The following is a 19,519-nucleotide window of genomic DNA, read 5'->3' as shown; positions in this document are numbered from 1 at the left end:
CAAGAGCAGAGAGTTCAAGGACTTTGCGAACACATGGGACTTCCAGCACATCACTAGTAGTCTGCACTACCCACAGTCCAATGGGTTGGCGGAGTGCGCAGTCCGCTCTGCAAAGCACCTAATAGAGAAGTGTGCACGAGATGGATCAGATATATACTTGTCACTGCTAAACCTGATAAACACACCCCGAGATGGACTCCCATCCCCTGCACAATGCCTATTAGCATGGCGCACCCACACAGGCATCCCAATGGCAAAGCAGCTCCTGCAACCCAGAGTAGAGCCACAGGTACGGGAAACCATCAGCAAGCGCTGAATGGCTGCCAAGGCTTCTTATGACAGATCAGCATACCGTTTGCCACCACTGTCTCAAGGCCAGCCAGTCTGCATGCAAACCAAGCAGGGATTTGACAGAATGACAGTGGTTCAGCATCCTGCAGGTCGTCCAAATAGCTATGTGGTACAGTCTGATAATGTCCTCTATGAACGCAACCTCCGCCATCTGTTAAGAAAGCTCCACACAGCCTGATGCACCAGTTTCTACTACAGCTGCAACCAATGTCAGTGATGATCTACATTACATGGACAGTCCCTCTCCAGAGGCCACTCCTGAAGTAGTAGAGCCCTCTGGTGTCACAGAGGACATACCGATAGGTTCCCAGTATACCATTAACAGATCGGGCAGAGTGTCCAAACCCAACCCAAAGTTTCAACACTTTATTGTATGATATCATTCTTTTGCTCATGCCTAATATTGTTGCATTTGTTTCATTCATGTTTGTATCCTTCCAGTTTAAAAGGGGGGGTGTAAATGCATGCTGTGCATCCTGGGAGATGATGTCATGCTGAGGGGACTTACTTCCTGGTTATGCTGCCCATACATATGTGAGATATCGAATGCAATCATTCGATTTCGGCCACAACTGGCCGATAAATCGAATGATTGCATGCATTTTTAAGCTGACATTCGACGCGATGCGCAGGCACGCCGTCAAATGTTGCATCGATAGATATTATGAGCTGCACATAATATTTATTGAATTGCATGAGCAATCGCATGTGGTTTTTCACCATATGCGATTGCTCGAATGCAATCAGCGGCGGGGCGCCAGTACCTTAATGGTGGGGACCAATGTTCCCTCTAATTTTATGAAGGCTGTGTGCGGCGAAAGATTTTGGCTGTGCAACTTTGGAAGGAAATTTAAACTTTTGTGCGTCACTTATATATAACTGGAAAATGACGTTCAGCATTTGTGTTAACTTTACTTCAAAATGATGTTAAACATTCAAAACACAGCACACAATGTCGTTAATGGGTGAAACACACATTAATTGAGTCCACAACTGCAAAAAGGGACCACTGCTGCTTTGTGCGCTCTGTTGTAATGTCTGTGCGCACGCTCATCGAGTTGTGTGCGCGCGCACGTGCGCACAGCTTAGAGGGAACACTGGTGGGGACCAGAGAGACTCAGCAGCAGCGGAGGAATGGCGCCTGTGTATCGGGGACTGGAGTGGTGGAGCTTTCAGGCGGCGGGACTCGGCAGCAGATGACTTTGAAACACTGGACGGCCCTCTGATTGGCTGAGGCCGCTGAGAGAGAGCTCTCTCAGCCAATCAGAGGGCCTTCCCAGTGTTTTAAAGTCACTGCTGCTGCTGATAAGTCCCGCCGCCTGAAAGCTCCATCGCTATGGTCCTCAGCTCCGGTGCAGTCTACACAGCCCCACACCACCGCTCATCCAGCACCTGATGTCCATTGCAGGATGGCATGCAACATTGGGTGCTGCACTGGCCACCACTTGATGCGATCAGATGCGATGGGACATTGCATTGTGATGTTGCATTGCATCTAAACGCACATATGTATGGGCAGCATTAGTCTCACTTACTTTCACTTACACCGCTTTCACACTGCCAAAACATTTTAAAAAACTGTATTTTTAAACAGTATTTAAAACGGGTTTGAGCCTTCACATTGCAGTAGATTACCGTTTTAAATACCGTTTAAGTACCATTCACATCAGTCAACCCGTTTAATCCCCTGAACAAGGCAGAATGCAGGGGACAGCCTATCACAGGTCTCTAATCTGTTGTTTTTACTAAATACCGTTTCAGAGCCATTCTCACTGCATAAACAGCGGCTCTGAAATGTGTAGGACTCCGCTTTATAAACGTTTTGAAATACCGGTTATCTTTAACCGGTAAATCAACTCTGGTGCTTTCCCACTGCAGCCTTAAACGTTTTGAAATGGGAAAAAACGTCAATATACCATTTAACAAGTGCGGTGTGAAAGGGGTAATAGTGTCTGCCTCATGGTGAATAAAGACCTGTGTTACATCCATGCTGCAGGTGTGCTCGTGATCCTGCTACTTTACACATCTACACTTTATGACACTGATATTTCAGGATTTCAAATAAGAAAAAAAAAAAGATTTACCCAAGGACTGAATAATAATCCGTTCATTATTTTCCTTCTCTGAGTTTATTATACTTGAACATTAGATGTGTAAAAGATACTCCGTGATCTCTTCCATTAGCTGGAAATATTTTCCTTGTGGTAAGAGGGCTAATGTGAACCAATACACTGTTCCGTTCTCAATGATCAAATAATGATTTAATAATATACATCAGGGCACAGAATATTGATTGAACTAACAGATAGCATGAATAAAAAGATAAATACACTGCATGAAGGAGATCCGTAATTAAATTACTGATAAGTGGTGGATAAAGTTACCTCGAGAATTCCAGCACATTGAGAAGTTCAAAGCTCTGCTCGGTCCCCATCTGGCCAGAGAGAAAAATAAAGCTGAATTTCCAACCAGGAAAACATTGTTAAGTGTGGAAACAGCGCCACCTGCTGGATTTGTCCAGTGGACTTGTCATGTTTCTAATAATATCAATGACTGCAGGTACTCAGTAATACCATAGGAATAGCCAAGCAAGTCGAATTCTAAATTGGATTAACGGTTACATGTGAAGTTTGAGGTTTAAACATTTTAGACACAGTTTAAAAAAAGTTTTAATGACAGGAGTGAGCAGGAGTAGGATGCTCAGCGTGGTTAGCATAGTGGTTGGCATTAATACCTCCCATGCCCATTTATTGCAGAGCACATATACAATGCGATCTGGGTGGAATATTACGGCCCAGGATCACATTGTAATAGGCCAGTGGTTCTGAAACTCGGTCCTCAGGACCCCACATAGTTCACGTTTTCCAGATCACCCGGCTGGTGCTCATTACTCACTGACACATTTTAAAAGATCCACAGGTGGAGCTAATTATTGCTATAATATGCGATCCTATCACAGGGATGTATCATGCGTGGTTAGCACTGACCCCCCACGACCCTGCCGACCATACTTCCCCCGAGGCAGTGCGGTCCGTAGCCCTTAGGCTAAAATGGGCTATTGCCATCTCAGAATGGCGGTAGCCCAGGGACCCATTGCGATGCTATCCGATGATGATACATCGGGCAGCATCACATCCCCCCAAAAAACCTATGGGGGTGCAGTTGGCAGGAGGGATCGCAGCAGGGATTGGAGATTCCTGCTGCAGGCCCTCCTGATACATTCAGGTGATACTTAATATTTGTGGCTAACCCCCCAAAATAGGGTTTTTGGGGGGAATTTAACTGCAATATTAAATAATAAATGGGCCCCCAAGTCACTATGGAGTTGGTGTGTTTGCTTGAGTTTCATCTTGGTGCTCTGGTTTTTCCAAAAACATACTGGTAGGTTATGTGTTATTGGATAAACATTAGCATTTTTTTTTTCTTTAGAGGATTTGGCCTGGACGAGTCATTGACAAGCTGACATTTCTTGTTTGTACGATGTCATAAATGACTGCTAGTCAGACACTTCCTTTATTGATTCAAGTCGGTGACTTCAAAAATATTGTGTCTAGAGAAACATCTTGGTCAACATGGCTGGTGAGACATTAAATGAATGGCAAGACGGTTCCTCTCCTCTATAACATAAGGGGTGACATTCTATGCTTTGCGCTAAATGCGCATGTTTTATTCGCGCACCACATCGCCGCAAATCGCACTTTTACAAATCGCACTTTTCAGTCAAAATGCGCATATTTAATGTGATGCGCATTGGAGGCTGAAAAGTGCGAAGTGGTGCGATTTGCGGCGAAGTGGTGCGCTGTATTTAGTCCTGAAAATGTGCGATTTTCATGTCTGAAAATCGCACATTTGCAGGACAGCGCAAAGTTTTAAAAAAAAAACGAGCGCGGGGTCCCCCGCCCGAGTATAACCAGCCCCGGGCTCACTGAGCCGGTGCTGGTGACATAAAATCAGGGTCCCCGACAAATAGGGGTCCCCTTGATTTCATGAAACCAGCACCAGGCTCAAGGTCCGGCGCTGGTTCCCAAAATACGGGGGACAAAGTGACTAGGGGTCCCCCGTATTTTAAGAACCAGCACCGGACACAACCAGCCAGCAGGGTAATGCCACAGCCGGGGGAAACTTATTATATAAGCTCCCGCGGCCAAAGCATTAACCCCCTGGCTGGTCAGCATGGGCAGGGGTCCTGGGGAAGTGGGGACCCCCCCAATGAAGGGGTCCCCCCACTCCAGGACTTACCAGCCCATGCTGATAGTCCGGGGCTGTCCCCGATGCCCCTGGGCGGTGGGCATCGGGCTGATGGCTTGTGTAAAAAAAGAAGTAAAACTATTGTTTTATACTGGCGAACTATGAGTCCCAGCAAGCCTACCCCGCATGCTGGGACTTGGAGAACCACAAGTCCCAGCATGCGGGGCATTAAACGGCCCGCTGGCACTTGTAGTTCAGCAGTACAAAAAATAGTTAACAAAAACACACTGACACACTGTAAAATAAAAGTTTAATACACACAAAACACATACACACTGATACTTACCTACCTTGAGCCCGTAGGTCGGTCCCTGGGTCCGGGCTCCGGGGCTCCAGGGCAGAAGAGTCCGGTTCCGGGGCCTTGGTCCTGGTTCCGGGGCTGGTCCTGGGGTTCCGGGGCTCCTGGGCTGCAGAATCCGGCATCCGAGGTAGTCCCCAGGGGTACCTAAGGAAGCAAATCCAACTCACCTGGTCCCGGCAACGACCTCGGAATCCTCTCCGGTGACAGCGCTGCTCCCATCTGGTATCCGGCTCGCAGGACTTTGACAGGCGCAGAGATGTTTCCTCCTCGGCCTCTCTGTACAGAATGATTTCTTGGCCAATCAGGAGCCGAGAAAGTCGGCTCCTGATTGGCCAGAAATCATTCTGAATACAGACGCCGAGGAAGTAACATCTCTGCGCATCTAGAGCAGAGATGTTTCCTCCTCGGCGTCTCTAGTTAGAATGATTTCTGGCCAATCAGGAGCCGACTTTCTCGGCTCCTGATTGGCCAAGAAATCATTCTGTGCAGAGACGCCGAGGAGGAAACATCTCTGCGCCTGTCAAAGTCCTGCGAGCCGGATACCAGATGGGAGCAGCGCTGTCACCGGAGAGGATTCCGAGGTCGTCGCCGGGGACCAGGTGAGTTGGATTTGCTTCCTTAGGTACCCCTGGGGACTACCTCGGATCCCGGACCCCAGATTCTGCAGCCCAGGAGCCCCGGAACCCCAGGACCAGCCCCGGAACCAGGACCAAGGCCCCGGAACCGGACTCTTCTGCCCTGGAGCCCCGGAGCCCGGACCCAGGGACCGACCTACGGGCTCAAGGTAGGTAAGTATCAGTGTGTGTGTGTTTTGTGTGTATTAAACTTTTATTTTACAGTGTGTCAGTGTGTTTTTGTTAACTATTTTTTGTACTGCTGAACTACAAGTGCCAGCGGGCCCTTTAATGCCCCGCATGCTGGGACTTGTGGTTCTCCAAGTCCCAGCATGCGGGGTGGGCTTGCTGGAACTCATAGTTCGCCAGTATAAAACAATAGTTTTACTTCTTCTTTTACACAAGCCATCAGCCCGATGCCCACCGCCCAGGGGCATCGGGGTCAGCCCCGGACTATCAGCATGGGCTGGTAAGTCCTGGAGGGGGGGGACCCCTTCATTGGGGGGGTCCCCACTTCCCCAGGACCCCTGCCCATGCTGACCAGCCAGGGGGTTAATGCTTTGGCCGCGGGAGCTTATATAATAAGTTTCCCCCGGCTGTGGCATTACCCTGCTGGCTGGTTGTGTCCGGTGCTGGTACTTAAAATACGGGGGACCCCTAGTCACTTTGTCCCCCGTATTTTGGGAACCAGCGCCGGACCTTGAGCCTGGTGCTGGTTTCATGAAATCAAGGGGACCCCTATTTGTCGGGGACCCTGATTTTATGTCACCAGCACCGGCTCAATGAGTCCGGGGCTGGTTATGCTCGGGCGGGGGACCCCGCGCTCGTTTTTTTTTTATTTTAACCCTTTATTTTATTTTTTACAGCAGAACCCTGCACTGAACATTGCGATCTGTGCAGGGTTCTGGCTAATTCGCCAAACAGACCCTGGTCTGAAATAAGTGCGATAATTAGGCACCTAAAAAATGCGATGTGCAAATGCGCATTGCATTAAATAAGCGACTTGTATACTTTTCTATACGAAAACATCTGGATGCGATAAAAATGAGAATTAATCTTGCAATTTTAATCAGCATACCTTTACACACATAATATGCGATTTCAGTCCCTTAGCGCATCCCATTAAATTAACGATTTAATGGGAAAATGCGATATCGCCATTTTGTGGTCTAATTACCGCAAAAAAACGGAAATCGGAGAGCATAGAATGTCACCCAAGATATCACATTCAATTTTCAGATTTTGCTTTACTTACTGCATCAATAATAACTGAGCATGGCGTCCTGCCGGTAAACTTGTAGCCCAGTTTCCGTGCCCCTTTCACTAATGCGCCTTCATCTGCAAAATATATATATATACCATCATACTATAAACACAATTTATAATACGGATAGTGTAATGGTTAGCATTACTGCCTCACAGCACTGAGGTCATGGGATGGATTCCCACCATGGCCCCAACTGTGCGGAGTTTGAAAATGGGCAAAACCATTGTGCACTGCAAGTGAGGCAAATGTAATGTGTAGCATGTGCAAATTAAAATCTAATATGTAGTGTAAAAATAAAGCAGCCAAAATAACTCACCCAACTATAACTCTCTGCTCATGTTACATTTGCACTTCCTGCAGTGCAAATTTGTCCTGCGATCAGGTTTGAATTAGGCCCTTAGTGTGAAGGGTTGGACCTGGGTTTGCGATCTGTACATACAGTAGCTGGATTGTGTCTTTTCTGACTCACCAGCTGGTCATTGGCCCCAGTAATAAACAGAATATGCAAAGAGCGCTAAAACCAGGTTATAATTTCAATTATGAAAAGTGTACAAATAAAACATGTAACTGCAGAACATATGCACGGAAATTCAGTTTATGATGTAACACAGGATTTCTTCCTTGTATTACTGTAGTAGTACACACTAGATTTGCCTTTTGTTGGGGCAACATACGTGACAATTAATACACAACTTGTCAATACACAATGGGGTATATGCAATGCTTTTTGCGAGCTGTGACAGCGAGCAGCGCTGATTGCTTGCTTTCACAGCTCGCACTGTCAGTATTCAACTGCCCCCCCTGCACGCGCCATTTCCACATTGCTGGGTTTTTACAGCGACGTGGAAACGGTGAGTGAGGCCGCTAAAACAGCGAGGTTCGCGGCTAAATGAGGCGGACTCTCTGCATTACCTGCGAAAGTCGCTGTTTGAGGGAATCCTCGCCATCCTCTGACAGCGAGGGTTCCCCCGGAACATTGAATACAGTGAGCGGCCGGTGCGGGGGTTAAAGGGGGTCGCTTGTTTTTGGCGATCCCCAACATTTTACCCCCTCACCGGCATTGAATACTGCCCAATGTTTTGTTTTTAGCTGCTTCTAAACACGTTATTTGCTTGCTGAGAAAGCTCTGGCCCATGCAACAACACTGCCTTTGGTTATATGTGGCACCTGCAGCCAAGAAAGGTTCCTGAGTTTTTCAATCAATATAACAAACTGAGGGGTAGAATTATTAAGCTCAGTGAAGTGATAAAGTGTCTGGTTTTTTATCAATCACCGGCCAATCGGCTCCTACCTGTCATTTTTCAAACCAAGTCTGTAGCTTCACAGTTAGGAGCTGATTGGCCGGTGATAAGAACCAGACACTTTGGGCCTTATTCTTATTGGAGCGGCCGGGCCGTACGCGTACGTCCCGGGGTTTTTAATGATCTGCGCATGCGTACATTCGCTAATGCGCAGGCGCGAACACTCCACAACGCTTACGGACGGGTCTCTACGTGCGAAAAAACCTATACGCGAGTGTACGGGCATTGGGGGCGGCATAGGGGCGTGATGAGGGGAGCGGCCGAAATAATGAGGGAAAATGGGCGTAAATATGGGCGTACACGGGGGTGTGCACCAAAAATAAACGGTGCTACTACCGCACGATCGACTAAAGCACCGTTCATTTCGGACACAAAACAGGCGGCCGCCAACCGCCATCTCAAACCACCCCTACAGATACCGCATGCCAGCGTGCGCCTGGGTTAGCTAATTTACGCTGATTACTACCAAACACATACACCTGAATGTAATAAGCAATGCTGCAGTCTATTAAGTCCAAACCATGATTTCACTACCTGCAAGCCACACACAGCACTCAAACACATTGGAAGCTTATCTTTCTATACTTCTCTACATTTAAAGGTTTGTTTAATTTAAGATAAGAATCTTTGTAAGACCAGCTTATATATGCTAAGGTAGGTATTTGTTAAACAGTTAGACACATTCACTACGTGCTTTCATAGACTTTACACAGTAGCACACTCAATCTACACAAGTCGACATGTGTCAACGTGTTCACTCTAATACAAACATAGGTTTTGTATTTATGATACAATAACATAAACCACATCTAACACCTACAAAGGATGTTTCAGCAATGTTTTAATCCCATGGCCACTATTTTGCACATTAATTAATTCAATCAATTAATTAATTTTCAGAATTATAGTTGAAAGGGAAGATATGCAGGTCCATATATGTGAAGGGTATGTCAGCGTACACGGACGTACGCTCACTCTCACGAGCGGTGCCATAAGCTGACTTTTCTATTGAAAACAATAGGGACCCGTCCATGCAAGCTGGCGTACGCTCAGATAGCCGCAAGAAGTCGGTGGGAAGACGGCCGAGAGACGTCCGTAAACGGTGGTGTACGCTCAATTGTACGCCAGTTGTCGGAGTGTAAGGGCTGGCCCGTCCGTGTACGTTGGCGTACGCTCAATTGTACGCCACTCCCCTTTGCCGATATTTCTGGCCGTACGTATGCGGCTGAGTTGTGGGTGGACTTAACCCCAACGGCCGCGTACGGATAGCGTACGTTGTTTTGGAACGTACGCACGTTTGGCCGCACCGATCAGAATAAGCTCCTTTATCACTTCACCGAGCTTAATAAATCTGCTCCTCTGGATCAAAGATGAGAACTGGCAGAGGACTTTGCAGCCTGCACAAAGTACAGTCTGCCCCCTCCATGATAAATAAGAAGAGCTACCTGGGGAAGAGGCTTGGTAGATAATGGTATCTCCATCCTTCTCAGGAACCACTGTGTGGCACACAGCAAGTAGTGTGAGGAACTCCTTGATCACCAGCGCTGTAGGCTGAAATGAAAAAAAAAAAAAAAGTGACATTAGATTAAGTGTCTTACATAAAACCACTACGGCATTACCCAGATAACACTGGGGCAACATCATTATGGTGGCAGGAAAATATTGACATTGCGGCTGAGTCAGAATTGCCGGTGGATTTGGCGATATTACACATTGTGCAGAGTATATGCAAAATATGAGCACAATGGGCAACTCAGGGTCACACACACAACTCAGTCTCATTTCCACTTTCAGCTAAATGGAGGCACCTGGGCAGGAATGGGGCACTGCGGTCGCACTTGTGGAAAACATGCATGCGGTTTGGAATCAGCCCCACATTGTATCTGGAACAAACAATGCTCCAATTTAAGGGGAACAAATACATTTATATATTTTTTTCTGTGTACAGTAAATATTGGCTGCTTTTGCATGTGACCCACAAATGATAGACAACTTTATATTTAAAGCATATGCATCAGGTATACCCACATGCCTACAGCAGATACACTTATACGCACATATACGCCTACATGCAACACTAGTTTAAGTGACCGCTCCCCATCCCAGCTGTGTCTGATAAACAACTCCTTTGTTTGTAAATGTCATATGAACTAAATGAATGGAATGGACAGTGTGAATATATGGGTATACAAAGAGAAAAACAAATACTAAAGCTGGGTATACATTACTGCGATTTCTTGCAGCAGTGTATGCCCAGCCGATCACCTGCAAGCTGCCGGAGACCTTCCTGGATGGCAGGGTCACACATGATCCATCACATGCGGTCCTTTATCAGGGCCGTAACTAGGGGGGGGGGCTGGGGGGTCACGGGCACCGGAGTGGGGGGGGCGCAATACTGTCACTGTCCCCGGGACTCAGTTTTTAAAACTGAAGGGGTCCCCAAGGACGCGCTGTGCTGCACCTGAACCCAGGGGTTAAAGTGGGCCGGAACGCGCCGGAACTGAGTTCCGGCAGTTCCAATTGAAGCCGGAACTCAGTTCCGCCTCCTTCAGCCAGCCTGCTGCTGCTGCCACCGACAATCCTGTGGCTGGATCTGGATGCGGGGAAGCGCTGATGTGCCGATGTGGGGTACCTGGCTGTCCTAAGCCTGTCTATGTGCCCCGCTCGGCGCTCAGTCACAGCCGCCTGTCACAATAGAGACTCTATTGAGTGACAGGCGGCTGTGACTATGAGCGCCAAGCGTTGCACAGCACCGCGCGGGGACTGGCCGGCTGATGGAGGCGGAGCAGAGGCGGACCACAGTGGACCCGGCGGTGGAGGCGGAGCAGCACTGTGTGACTGACTGCCTGGTAGTGCCTCCCCCTCCTGCTGTCGGGATTGGCCACCCAGGGGACAGAGGAGGGACCCGGGCTTATGTGCAGGCCTGTCATGAGTCGCTTCCGACAATTCAAATGGCTGTGATCGCGGGAATAGAGTTGCAGGAAAGCAGCCTCGGGCTCGGCCGGCACCTGAAGAGCGGCAGCCAGGGAACGCAGAGCAGCAGCCTCCAGCCCCTGGGGCACAGGAGACCAAAGGCCGTGGAACAGTAGAACAGCAGTGGTGGCCGGAGAGCAGCAGCAGTGCATGAAAGCAGACCAGTGGTGGCCAGGGATCAGGAGAGCCGGGAGGCCAGGGAATGGGAGACCCGCTGATCATGGTAGGAACGAGACCAGCCTTCTCCCCACCCTCTCCACTTCCACCTGTCACCTCACCCCAGCAACCCAACCCTCTAACCCACCATCACCTCATGCCCTCTCACTCCCTCTTGCACCCTGTCAGCTTGCTCCCCATCAGCTCGGCCCCTTTCATTCCCATTGCCTCCAGCCCTCTTGCCCCCCTATAATCACACTCTGTCAGCTTACCTCCCCCCCTTTGCATGCCCTGAGGATGTAAACCCCTGGCCCTGAGCATGTAAACCCCTGGCCCTGAGCATGTAAACCCCTGGTCCTGAACATATAAACCCCTGGCCCTGAACATGTAAACCCCTGGCCCTGAGCATGTAAACCCCTGGCCCTGTGCATGTAACCCCTAACCCTGATCATGTAAACCCTAGCAATGTAGGTAATTGGCACTTATGTGGCATAATATATAACGGGCATTACCGTGTGTGGCATATTGTGTAATGGGCATTACGGTGTGTGCTATAATGTGTACTGGGCATTATAGTGTGTGCTATAATGTGTACTGGGCATTATGGTGTGTGCTATAATGTGTACTGGGCATTACGGTGTGTGCTATAATGTGTACTGGGCATTACGGTTTGTGGTGTAATGTGATCTGGGCATTACGGTTTGTTGTGTAATGTGCTCTGGGCATTATGGTGTGTGCTGGAATGTGTACTGGGCATTATGGTGTGTGCTGGAATGTGTACTGGGCATTACGGTGTGTTCTATAATGTGAATTGATACTACTATGTGACCACACCACTCCCCCCCCCCCCAAAAAAAAAAAATGCCCTAAATTTTTAGCGCGCGCCTTCGGCGCGCACTGTCCCTATTTATTGTCACCCTTCTGCTGTCTGTAAGCACATAAATGGCTTCTGATTAATGTTTTTCTTTCTGTCCAAAACCAAATGCCAAATGTGTGCCTGCTTCTGAACAAAATATATATATATATCATTTTTTTTTTCGAGGGGGGGTGGGGGGTGGCACTAAATGAATGTCTTGCCCCGGGCACCAGAAACCCTAGTTTCGGCCCAGCCTTTATACTTATGCATGTGAGGGAGGAGGAGGACGGAGGTTGGACCTGCATGCTGGTCCTACCTCTGACTCACGTCCGATGCGCACGGGACTGCACATCGGACCTGAAGAGATATCACATTGACCCTATTTGGGTCGATTTCTCTGCCCGTTCTGTCGGGAACGGGTGAAATCGGCCCAAATCGAGTTTGTGTATGGGGGCCTCCCTTTGAGTGCCAACATCTCTGTGAGAGATGTGCAGAATATCCGCTAAAAATGCCAGCGTCGCTCACATTTGTTATATACATTCAAATATAAAATGTGTGAAAAAAGATTATAACTACTATTCCCTGAAATATGAGAGCAAGTAATTGGGCTACTTGAAGTCTACATCAGGCTCCTGGACCATAGGCTGCACATCTGCTCCTTAAGCTTTCTAAGAAAAGTAATTTCATACTTGGCATTAACAGTTCTATTGTCAGCAGTGCTGGTATTCTCCTCATCTCTGGGATTGTCAACAAGTACTGGAACAAACTGGTTCCAACCTTCATCCCCCAGAAGCAATCAGAGGAATAAGCTGGGAGTAACCCTGTGAAACGCGTCAACCATACTACGCCCCCATCCCTTGTTGACATTGGCCAGGGACCAACGCGCTATTGGAGACCTGAACCAGACCTAGGGAACCAACATCATCTAAGAAGATAAATCTAGGACTTAACACCAACCAGGCCATTGACTACCACTCCAAGGAATTGATTTGCAAGTGGAAGACAAGCGGGAGACATCTTCTGCACAATGAAAGATCCCACAATTGTGAGTGGCTAGCTTTCTGCATTGGAACTTCTCCCTCACAAAGTACTCTCATCTAAGAGGTCATAAGAGAAGGGCTCCTTAAAGGTCACCAATTATCCATCATAGAGGGGTGCTCATCAATATAGCCATAATATACGCTTGCAATTTATATGTAATCTTATGTATTGTATGTTCATAAAAGCGTAGCGAGCCCCGCGAGGGGACGCGGATTACTTTACATGTATTCCGTGTCGAGCGCAGCGAGTCCCGCTTCGCTCACCACACTATATAAAATCAACTCCATGCATAGTGGATAGTGGAGTTATGAACAGGTACAAAATCGCATCCCATCGCATACGATTTATCTGCCGCCGTGAAACTAAACATGTACACAAAAGTAAGTTTGTCTGTATGTCTGATTTTTTATTTTTTTTTTTAAACATAATTTACTGCCCAGTGATTTATTAAATGTAAATTATAACAAGTTGGTTCCTAGCACAGTTTTTATATGTGTGTTTTTTTTTAGTTAGTTTATAAAGGATTAAGCATTCCTTTCTAAAGACTGCTGCAAGGGATATTGTTTTGACTATTGGATGTATTCTTCCTCTTTTTTAGCGCAAGTATGTTTGTTTTCTATTATTGAGTTTGCGACTAAATCTGAACAAACAAATGGGCTTGCCGCAAAAATTACCGTTTGAGCACTCAAGCGGGGGACTTTTCATGGGCTTCAGCTCAACACCTACAGGGGGTGCGAGCTGAAATGCTGGTGACAGAAAAACATTCTTTGCAATGAAAGCTGCACACAGGGGTAGATGTATGAAGCAGTGATAAAGGAGGAGAAGTGAGCCAGAGAAATGGCCTATGGCAACCAATCAGCACTGAAGTAACTATAAGTAACTTATAATTTGCATAATAAAAAATTATACAGAGCAGCCATGGGCCACTTCTCCTTTGGTTTACTTCTCTTCTCTTATGACTGCTTCATACATCAACCCCACAGTCACTGTGGATGGAATTTCTAAACTCAGATTGATAGATAGATAGACACAATTACACACACAGGGCAGGATGTACCAAGCAGCGGCTAACATATCATACCCTCCAACTGTACCGTTTTAGCCGGTACAGTACCGTTTTTTAATGGTCTGTACCGGCTAAAATAAACTGTACCGATTGTACCGTTTTTTTAATATCAGCTCTGGCTGACTGGGGCACTCTGGAAGATGTAGTTGATTATACTGCCGACTGCTCCCGAGAGAGCATGGAGGAGCAGCCAGCCGGGACTACATCTCCCAGGGTGCACAGCAGAGGTCTGTGTCAGGCTCAGGCTCAGCTCCCAGTGCTCAGGGAGAGACTGGGGATGTCTCGGCTGTGCAGAGACTACAAGTCCCGGCCGCTACAGCACAAGCCACCACCTCAGGGGCAGCGTGACGTCACGAGGTAGGAACAGCCAGCACAATATTTATATTAAAATGGAACGCTTGAAGAAATTGGCAATGTAGTTGAACGTAAAATGGTTGAGGCCACGCCCCCCTTTACCCATGGTCACGCCCCTCTATCAATGGCCACACCCATGTACCGTTTTTTTAGTTGGGAATGTTGGAGGGTATGACATATGCGACTAACATATGCGATGAGCAACGCAAAGGGCAGCTCTCCAAATGAGAGCTGTCCTTTTGCGATCCCTGCTGCTGCTTGGACTGCCTTCTAAAAGGGAAGTCCCTCTGCGCATGCGTAGAGACGCTAGCAGTCGCAAGGGAATGCTGGGAGGATCTGTGTTGGATTCCCCACACAGTAACGATGTGAAAAGAAGCTCATAGGATGGGGTTATGCCAGCAACCCCCACCAGCAGAACCCAGCCAGGAGGGGCTTTAGTACATTTCAGAAAACTGGATTTTTTTACCGCATTTTTTCTTTAGTACATCCCGCACACACACATACTTGCATGTGTGCATCATATTACCGAGGGTTAAATCCCTACTAATTGTTAGCACTGCGTGTAAGACCACATCCTAGAAATATAAAGAAATGAGTAAATGTAAAAATAACACAGCCGTACATGACACACGCTGTGACAGTATCGCGTTTCTAACAAATGTGTTTCATAGACACCAGACACCTCTTGAGCTGCAGCGAGATGTCGGTGGCCTCACCTCCAGCATGTACATATCAAGTGTAGCCTTCTATATCTTGTCAGCTTCATCCCAAAAACAAATGCCTGAAGTGTCATTTAAACAGCGTAAGTGCTACTCAGATAACAGTAGCCATTCAATTAGCTTCATCATAAAGCACCTTGCTGTCCCTGCACCATCACAAGTCATTATCCAGACACACGTAACGTTTAATCTTCGTTCCTCGGAGATATCTGCACTTAACCAGGTTGTGAGAAGACATTGTTCATAGCGGACGCAGTCTCAATGTCAGTAAGTAAACTGTGCGCACACCAAGGTTAACACACTTGTGTGCATCAAAGCAATGGACTGTACAATAGATATATATTATTGCTGAGTGTACCCAAAAGTATTGTCTATAGAATTTGTTGATAAAAGTCAGATATCCTGGGTACATTTGAAATTCCGCATTTAGGGCGGGATGTATTAATATACATCGCCACCCTTCGAGCTGACAGCCGCCACGATTCTGCCGCATATGTACTAACATATGCGGCTAGCATCGGGTTGCGGTGACGGAGACCCCCGCGATACCTGTAATGTGGTGTGCGGGGGTCTCCGTCACATCCCGGCGGCTGCCAGTGTCCCCCTGCGTCTCCTCCTCCCCCCTGCAGCCGGATGTCCTGCCGGCTGTGACACCTGCTGGGGGAGGAGGAGATCAAAGGAGGACGGGGGGGGGGGGGGGGCGCGCGGACGGCAATAAAAGCCCATAGGCTTCTATAGGGTATCACCACCCAGAGGGTGGCGCTACCCTGCCAGGCGAAGACGGGGCGGACGGGTATTGGTACATAGGAAAATGCCCCGTTTTACCGCATTTTCCCTTTAGTACATCCTGCCCTCAGACCGCAATTGCCGGGTCGCCCCCAGGATTAGGACATGGGTCCCATCCCCAGGGTGACACAGCATTTGCGGTCTGAAAGCTCCACATCCGACCCGGATTACTGCCGGGCCGGTGACATCACGCGGGATGGAGCTTGGAGCTGACAGCACTGCCTCCTCCCTACTGTGAATGGGATTCAGGTCGCTCGACCCAGGCTACCCATTCACATTGCACTTGACACAGGTCAGAGCCGTGTTCAACCCTGGTCATTACCAGGGTTGAATGCTTGTGTTGCTTGACCAGAGGTGGCCCTTTCAGACCTCACCTCGTCCTGTGTTGGGGTCGCAAGGACACGGCAATAACCCGGGTCGTAGAGTTCGGTCTGAAGCGGTAATATTGTTGCTGAGCATACGAGCCACTATTGCGCTGTTGTGGATCATAACTTACTTGCCTACCATCTCAGAACAGCTGGGAGGCGCCTGGAAGTTCTACCGAAAAGAAGTGGTTGGTCTAGGCAGCCAATGAGGTGCTTCGCTGAATCATGTCATTGTGGCTCCAGTCCCCGCTTTACAATGTGAATGATGATGCAGTCTTATCATGACACCCACCGGCCCACCAACTTTTTCACAACATGCCCCCAGCTCAGCCAACTTGACTACCCCCAACCATAGTAGGCACCCAGCCATAAGTTTGTCATTACAAACTATCTACTAGCTCTACTAAATCCTACTCTCCCAGCACACCAAATACTTTTCATAATCCTCCCCAAGAACAAGGCCTTATACTGTATGTCTTATATCACTCATCAAAACGCAAATGCAATTCTATACAGTTACTTATTATGTTGCATAGTATTCCATGTATATCAACAACCATTGAGAGTCCTAGATAAGAAACCAGATCCTACTGATGAATGCATCAATAACTATCAAGTGTTCTAGATCGAAGACTAGATATGGTGATTAATACAACGATAAAGTCTAAGCCTGAGATCACTAACCGATAAACATGATTTATTATTATTATGGATTCAAGACATGACAGATTACTATTGATTATTGCATCACTAACCAATAGTGTAGGTCTGAGATCTGGTCCTGGTTTTTAATAACTTTGTTAAGCATAAACTAGCAAATATTGATTCACGATTGCAGTCTCCAATCAGATTCGACAGTAACTAATATGTACCTAATGCATGCTATGAAATGCTAGGTACAATTTGATTATTCACTGTGGGCAATTCTCCAGCTGTCTACTTTAGATGGTTTACTACTTCTTGCCCAATGTGTTCATCACCACTTATACTGTGAACTAACTTATTTGATCTTTTACAGTATTTGTGTTTCACCAGGCACTAAAGTAATAAATGAGTTACACCCTCTAATACTTACACTTTCACCTTCGATATTCTGAAACAGCTTAGGGTCATCAAAGTCGCAGGATTCACTGGTAGTGGGCAACTGGCTGAAGAAACAAAATAGGATTTATACATTTGTACAGTATTCAAAATTTTTGAAGGGAAACGATCACATGTGAAACTGTAAATGTGTTAAGCAGAGGTTCTCAAACTCTGTCCCCAAGGAGCCCAAACAGTCCAGGTTTTAAGCACAATAGCTGAATAAAAAACAATAATATATTAATAAAGTCACCTGTGCTTATGCATATCCTTAAAAGCTGATTAGTTAAGGTGCCTTGAGGACAAAGTTTGGAAACCATTATGTATGGATTTCATGTCTATCAATCAGCCTTTCCCATCAGTAGTGGTAGGTCATCGTCTTTGGGTTACATTACTCAATGCTACCACTGTTATACTGTTACAGATTATGCCCTGAATATTGAATTAATATACAAAAAAAGAAAAAATATTTTTAGGATACTTTTCCGTTAGCCAAAAATGAAATTCAAGAACAAAAAAGAAAAAATTACTACACTGTACTGTATTGTTAATGCCTTTTCATATGAACGCCAAATTAAAATCAACCATGACCTTGAACTGCAAATAAAGTCATTTTTGCTGTTCCTACCATAGCTGGCTGGTGTTGAGGGCTACTAGAAAAGTGACATCATACATTGTGACATTATATAGCTTATTCCATGTATTGGGACCTCCATAAGTCCCTGAGCAACAGTCTTTCTGGGAGTTTGGGAGTGCAGAGGCTGCGTAACAACACACCCAATATAACATGACCAAGCACCCCTAGCATGAAGCTTCTATTGAGGGACCCTGATGCACCACACATGACCGAAGCCCTGCCAATCTGATGACAGCCCTGCTCCTTCTACATCGCAATGTGGTTTTAAAATTTTCCTTGAAAATAAAACTTTTTTATGGAGGATACCTGTTCATAAAGGGTCATCCTAATGTATGCCATAGACTACAAAAGACATCTCTCATATAGCCATTCATTTCATACAACCACCACTGCCCTCCTAGTTTTTGTTGTGTTGCGGTTAGCTTTGCCTAGCTTGACCCCACATCTAACGTCATCTGAAGATTAAATTGTGCTGCTGTAGCCTTTGGGTGACACTTCACAAAATAAACCAGTAGATTGTTCTTCAGGAACCCGCACCAGCAATGGCGGCTGCGTGTGAATGGTCAGTAGGTCACGTGTGCACAGGAGTCTGGTAAGGGGACTGAAGAGACTGCAGATACCTTGTCTTCACTGAGAACACCTCTCAGGAATGGACCTCGTTGCCAATATTCAAATATACTGAAATGCCATTTTGGACGCTAATATCGCAATGAAAATGTGATTATTGATAAATGGGCCTCCGGGATATCAATTTCAAAAGAGAATCCACTTAGCAGATGTGTTATTTTATCACACTATTTTTAACTGCCATTGTCCTTATTAACACGATTCTGTGTTATTTCTTTAAAAATTGTAAAACATTGGGGCGCTCAGTTACTAAGTGTGTGTTCACATACAATGCTTATGCTAGCAGGATAGGAGGCAGCTGCAGATTTAGAGAAAGATTACTGAAATTACAAATTTAAATAGTTCTCCTACATAGTTTTATTGATATAGCCGAGTGTATATATTATTTTATGTCAGCATTTCTCTCAGTTGCGTCCCTAACATTCAATTCAAGACAAAACTTCTATCTATTCAACAACGTACAGTGATTAACGGCAAGAAAACTATAATGGTAACTTCAAATACAGAACACTGAGTTTACGGCACATGCACAATCTACACAGAGAAATAACACTGTTCCCACTCCAGGTAAAATACTGGCTTGAAAGCTACTTTTCTCCATATTGTATCTTACTGCATTCTTCTAGCAATCCCTCCATAATGTTAAGGGGCATGTAATTTTCAATACTTAAACAAAAAAGAAAAGAAAAAGGAAAAAAAAGCAAAGCACAGTCATTTCAGTCCCACAACAAAAGGAAATCTTTAAATACACATTTATGTTCATATTTAAGCTACAGG

General features: G+C 46.5%; 1 protein-coding gene across 7 annotated transcripts in view; it reads right to left on the bottom strand.

Annotated features, from left to right (window-relative positions):
* Positions 1-19,519, bottom strand: part of ATP8A2 (ATPase phospholipid transporting 8A2) — a 683,532-nt gene that overhangs the window by 428,128 nt on the left and 235,885 nt on the right. For all 7 annotated transcript variants that reach the window (XM_083169883.1, XM_083169890.1, XM_083169886.1 and 4 more), the window contains exons 16-19: positions 17,474-17,546; positions 9,528-9,633; positions 6,770-6,852; positions 2,736-2,785 (exon numbers count right to left, since the gene is read on the bottom strand). In XM_083169883.1, coding sequence (XP_083026009.1) covers positions 2,736-2,785; positions 6,770-6,852; positions 9,528-9,633; positions 17,474-17,546 — 312 coding nt within the window. The remainder of the gene's footprint in view (positions 1-2,735; positions 2,786-6,769; positions 6,853-9,527; positions 9,634-17,473; positions 17,547-19,519) is intronic.

The sequence above is a fragment of the Crinia signifera genome, chromosome 2, assembly GCF_055691185.1.
Source record: "Crinia signifera chromosome 2, ASM5569118v1, whole genome shotgun sequence".
Taxonomy (NCBI): Eukaryota; Metazoa; Chordata; class Amphibia; order Anura; family Myobatrachidae; genus Crinia; species Crinia signifera.
The sequence above is the reverse complement of the archived record's forward strand: the minus strand, read 5'-3'. Positions and strand labels throughout refer to the sequence as shown.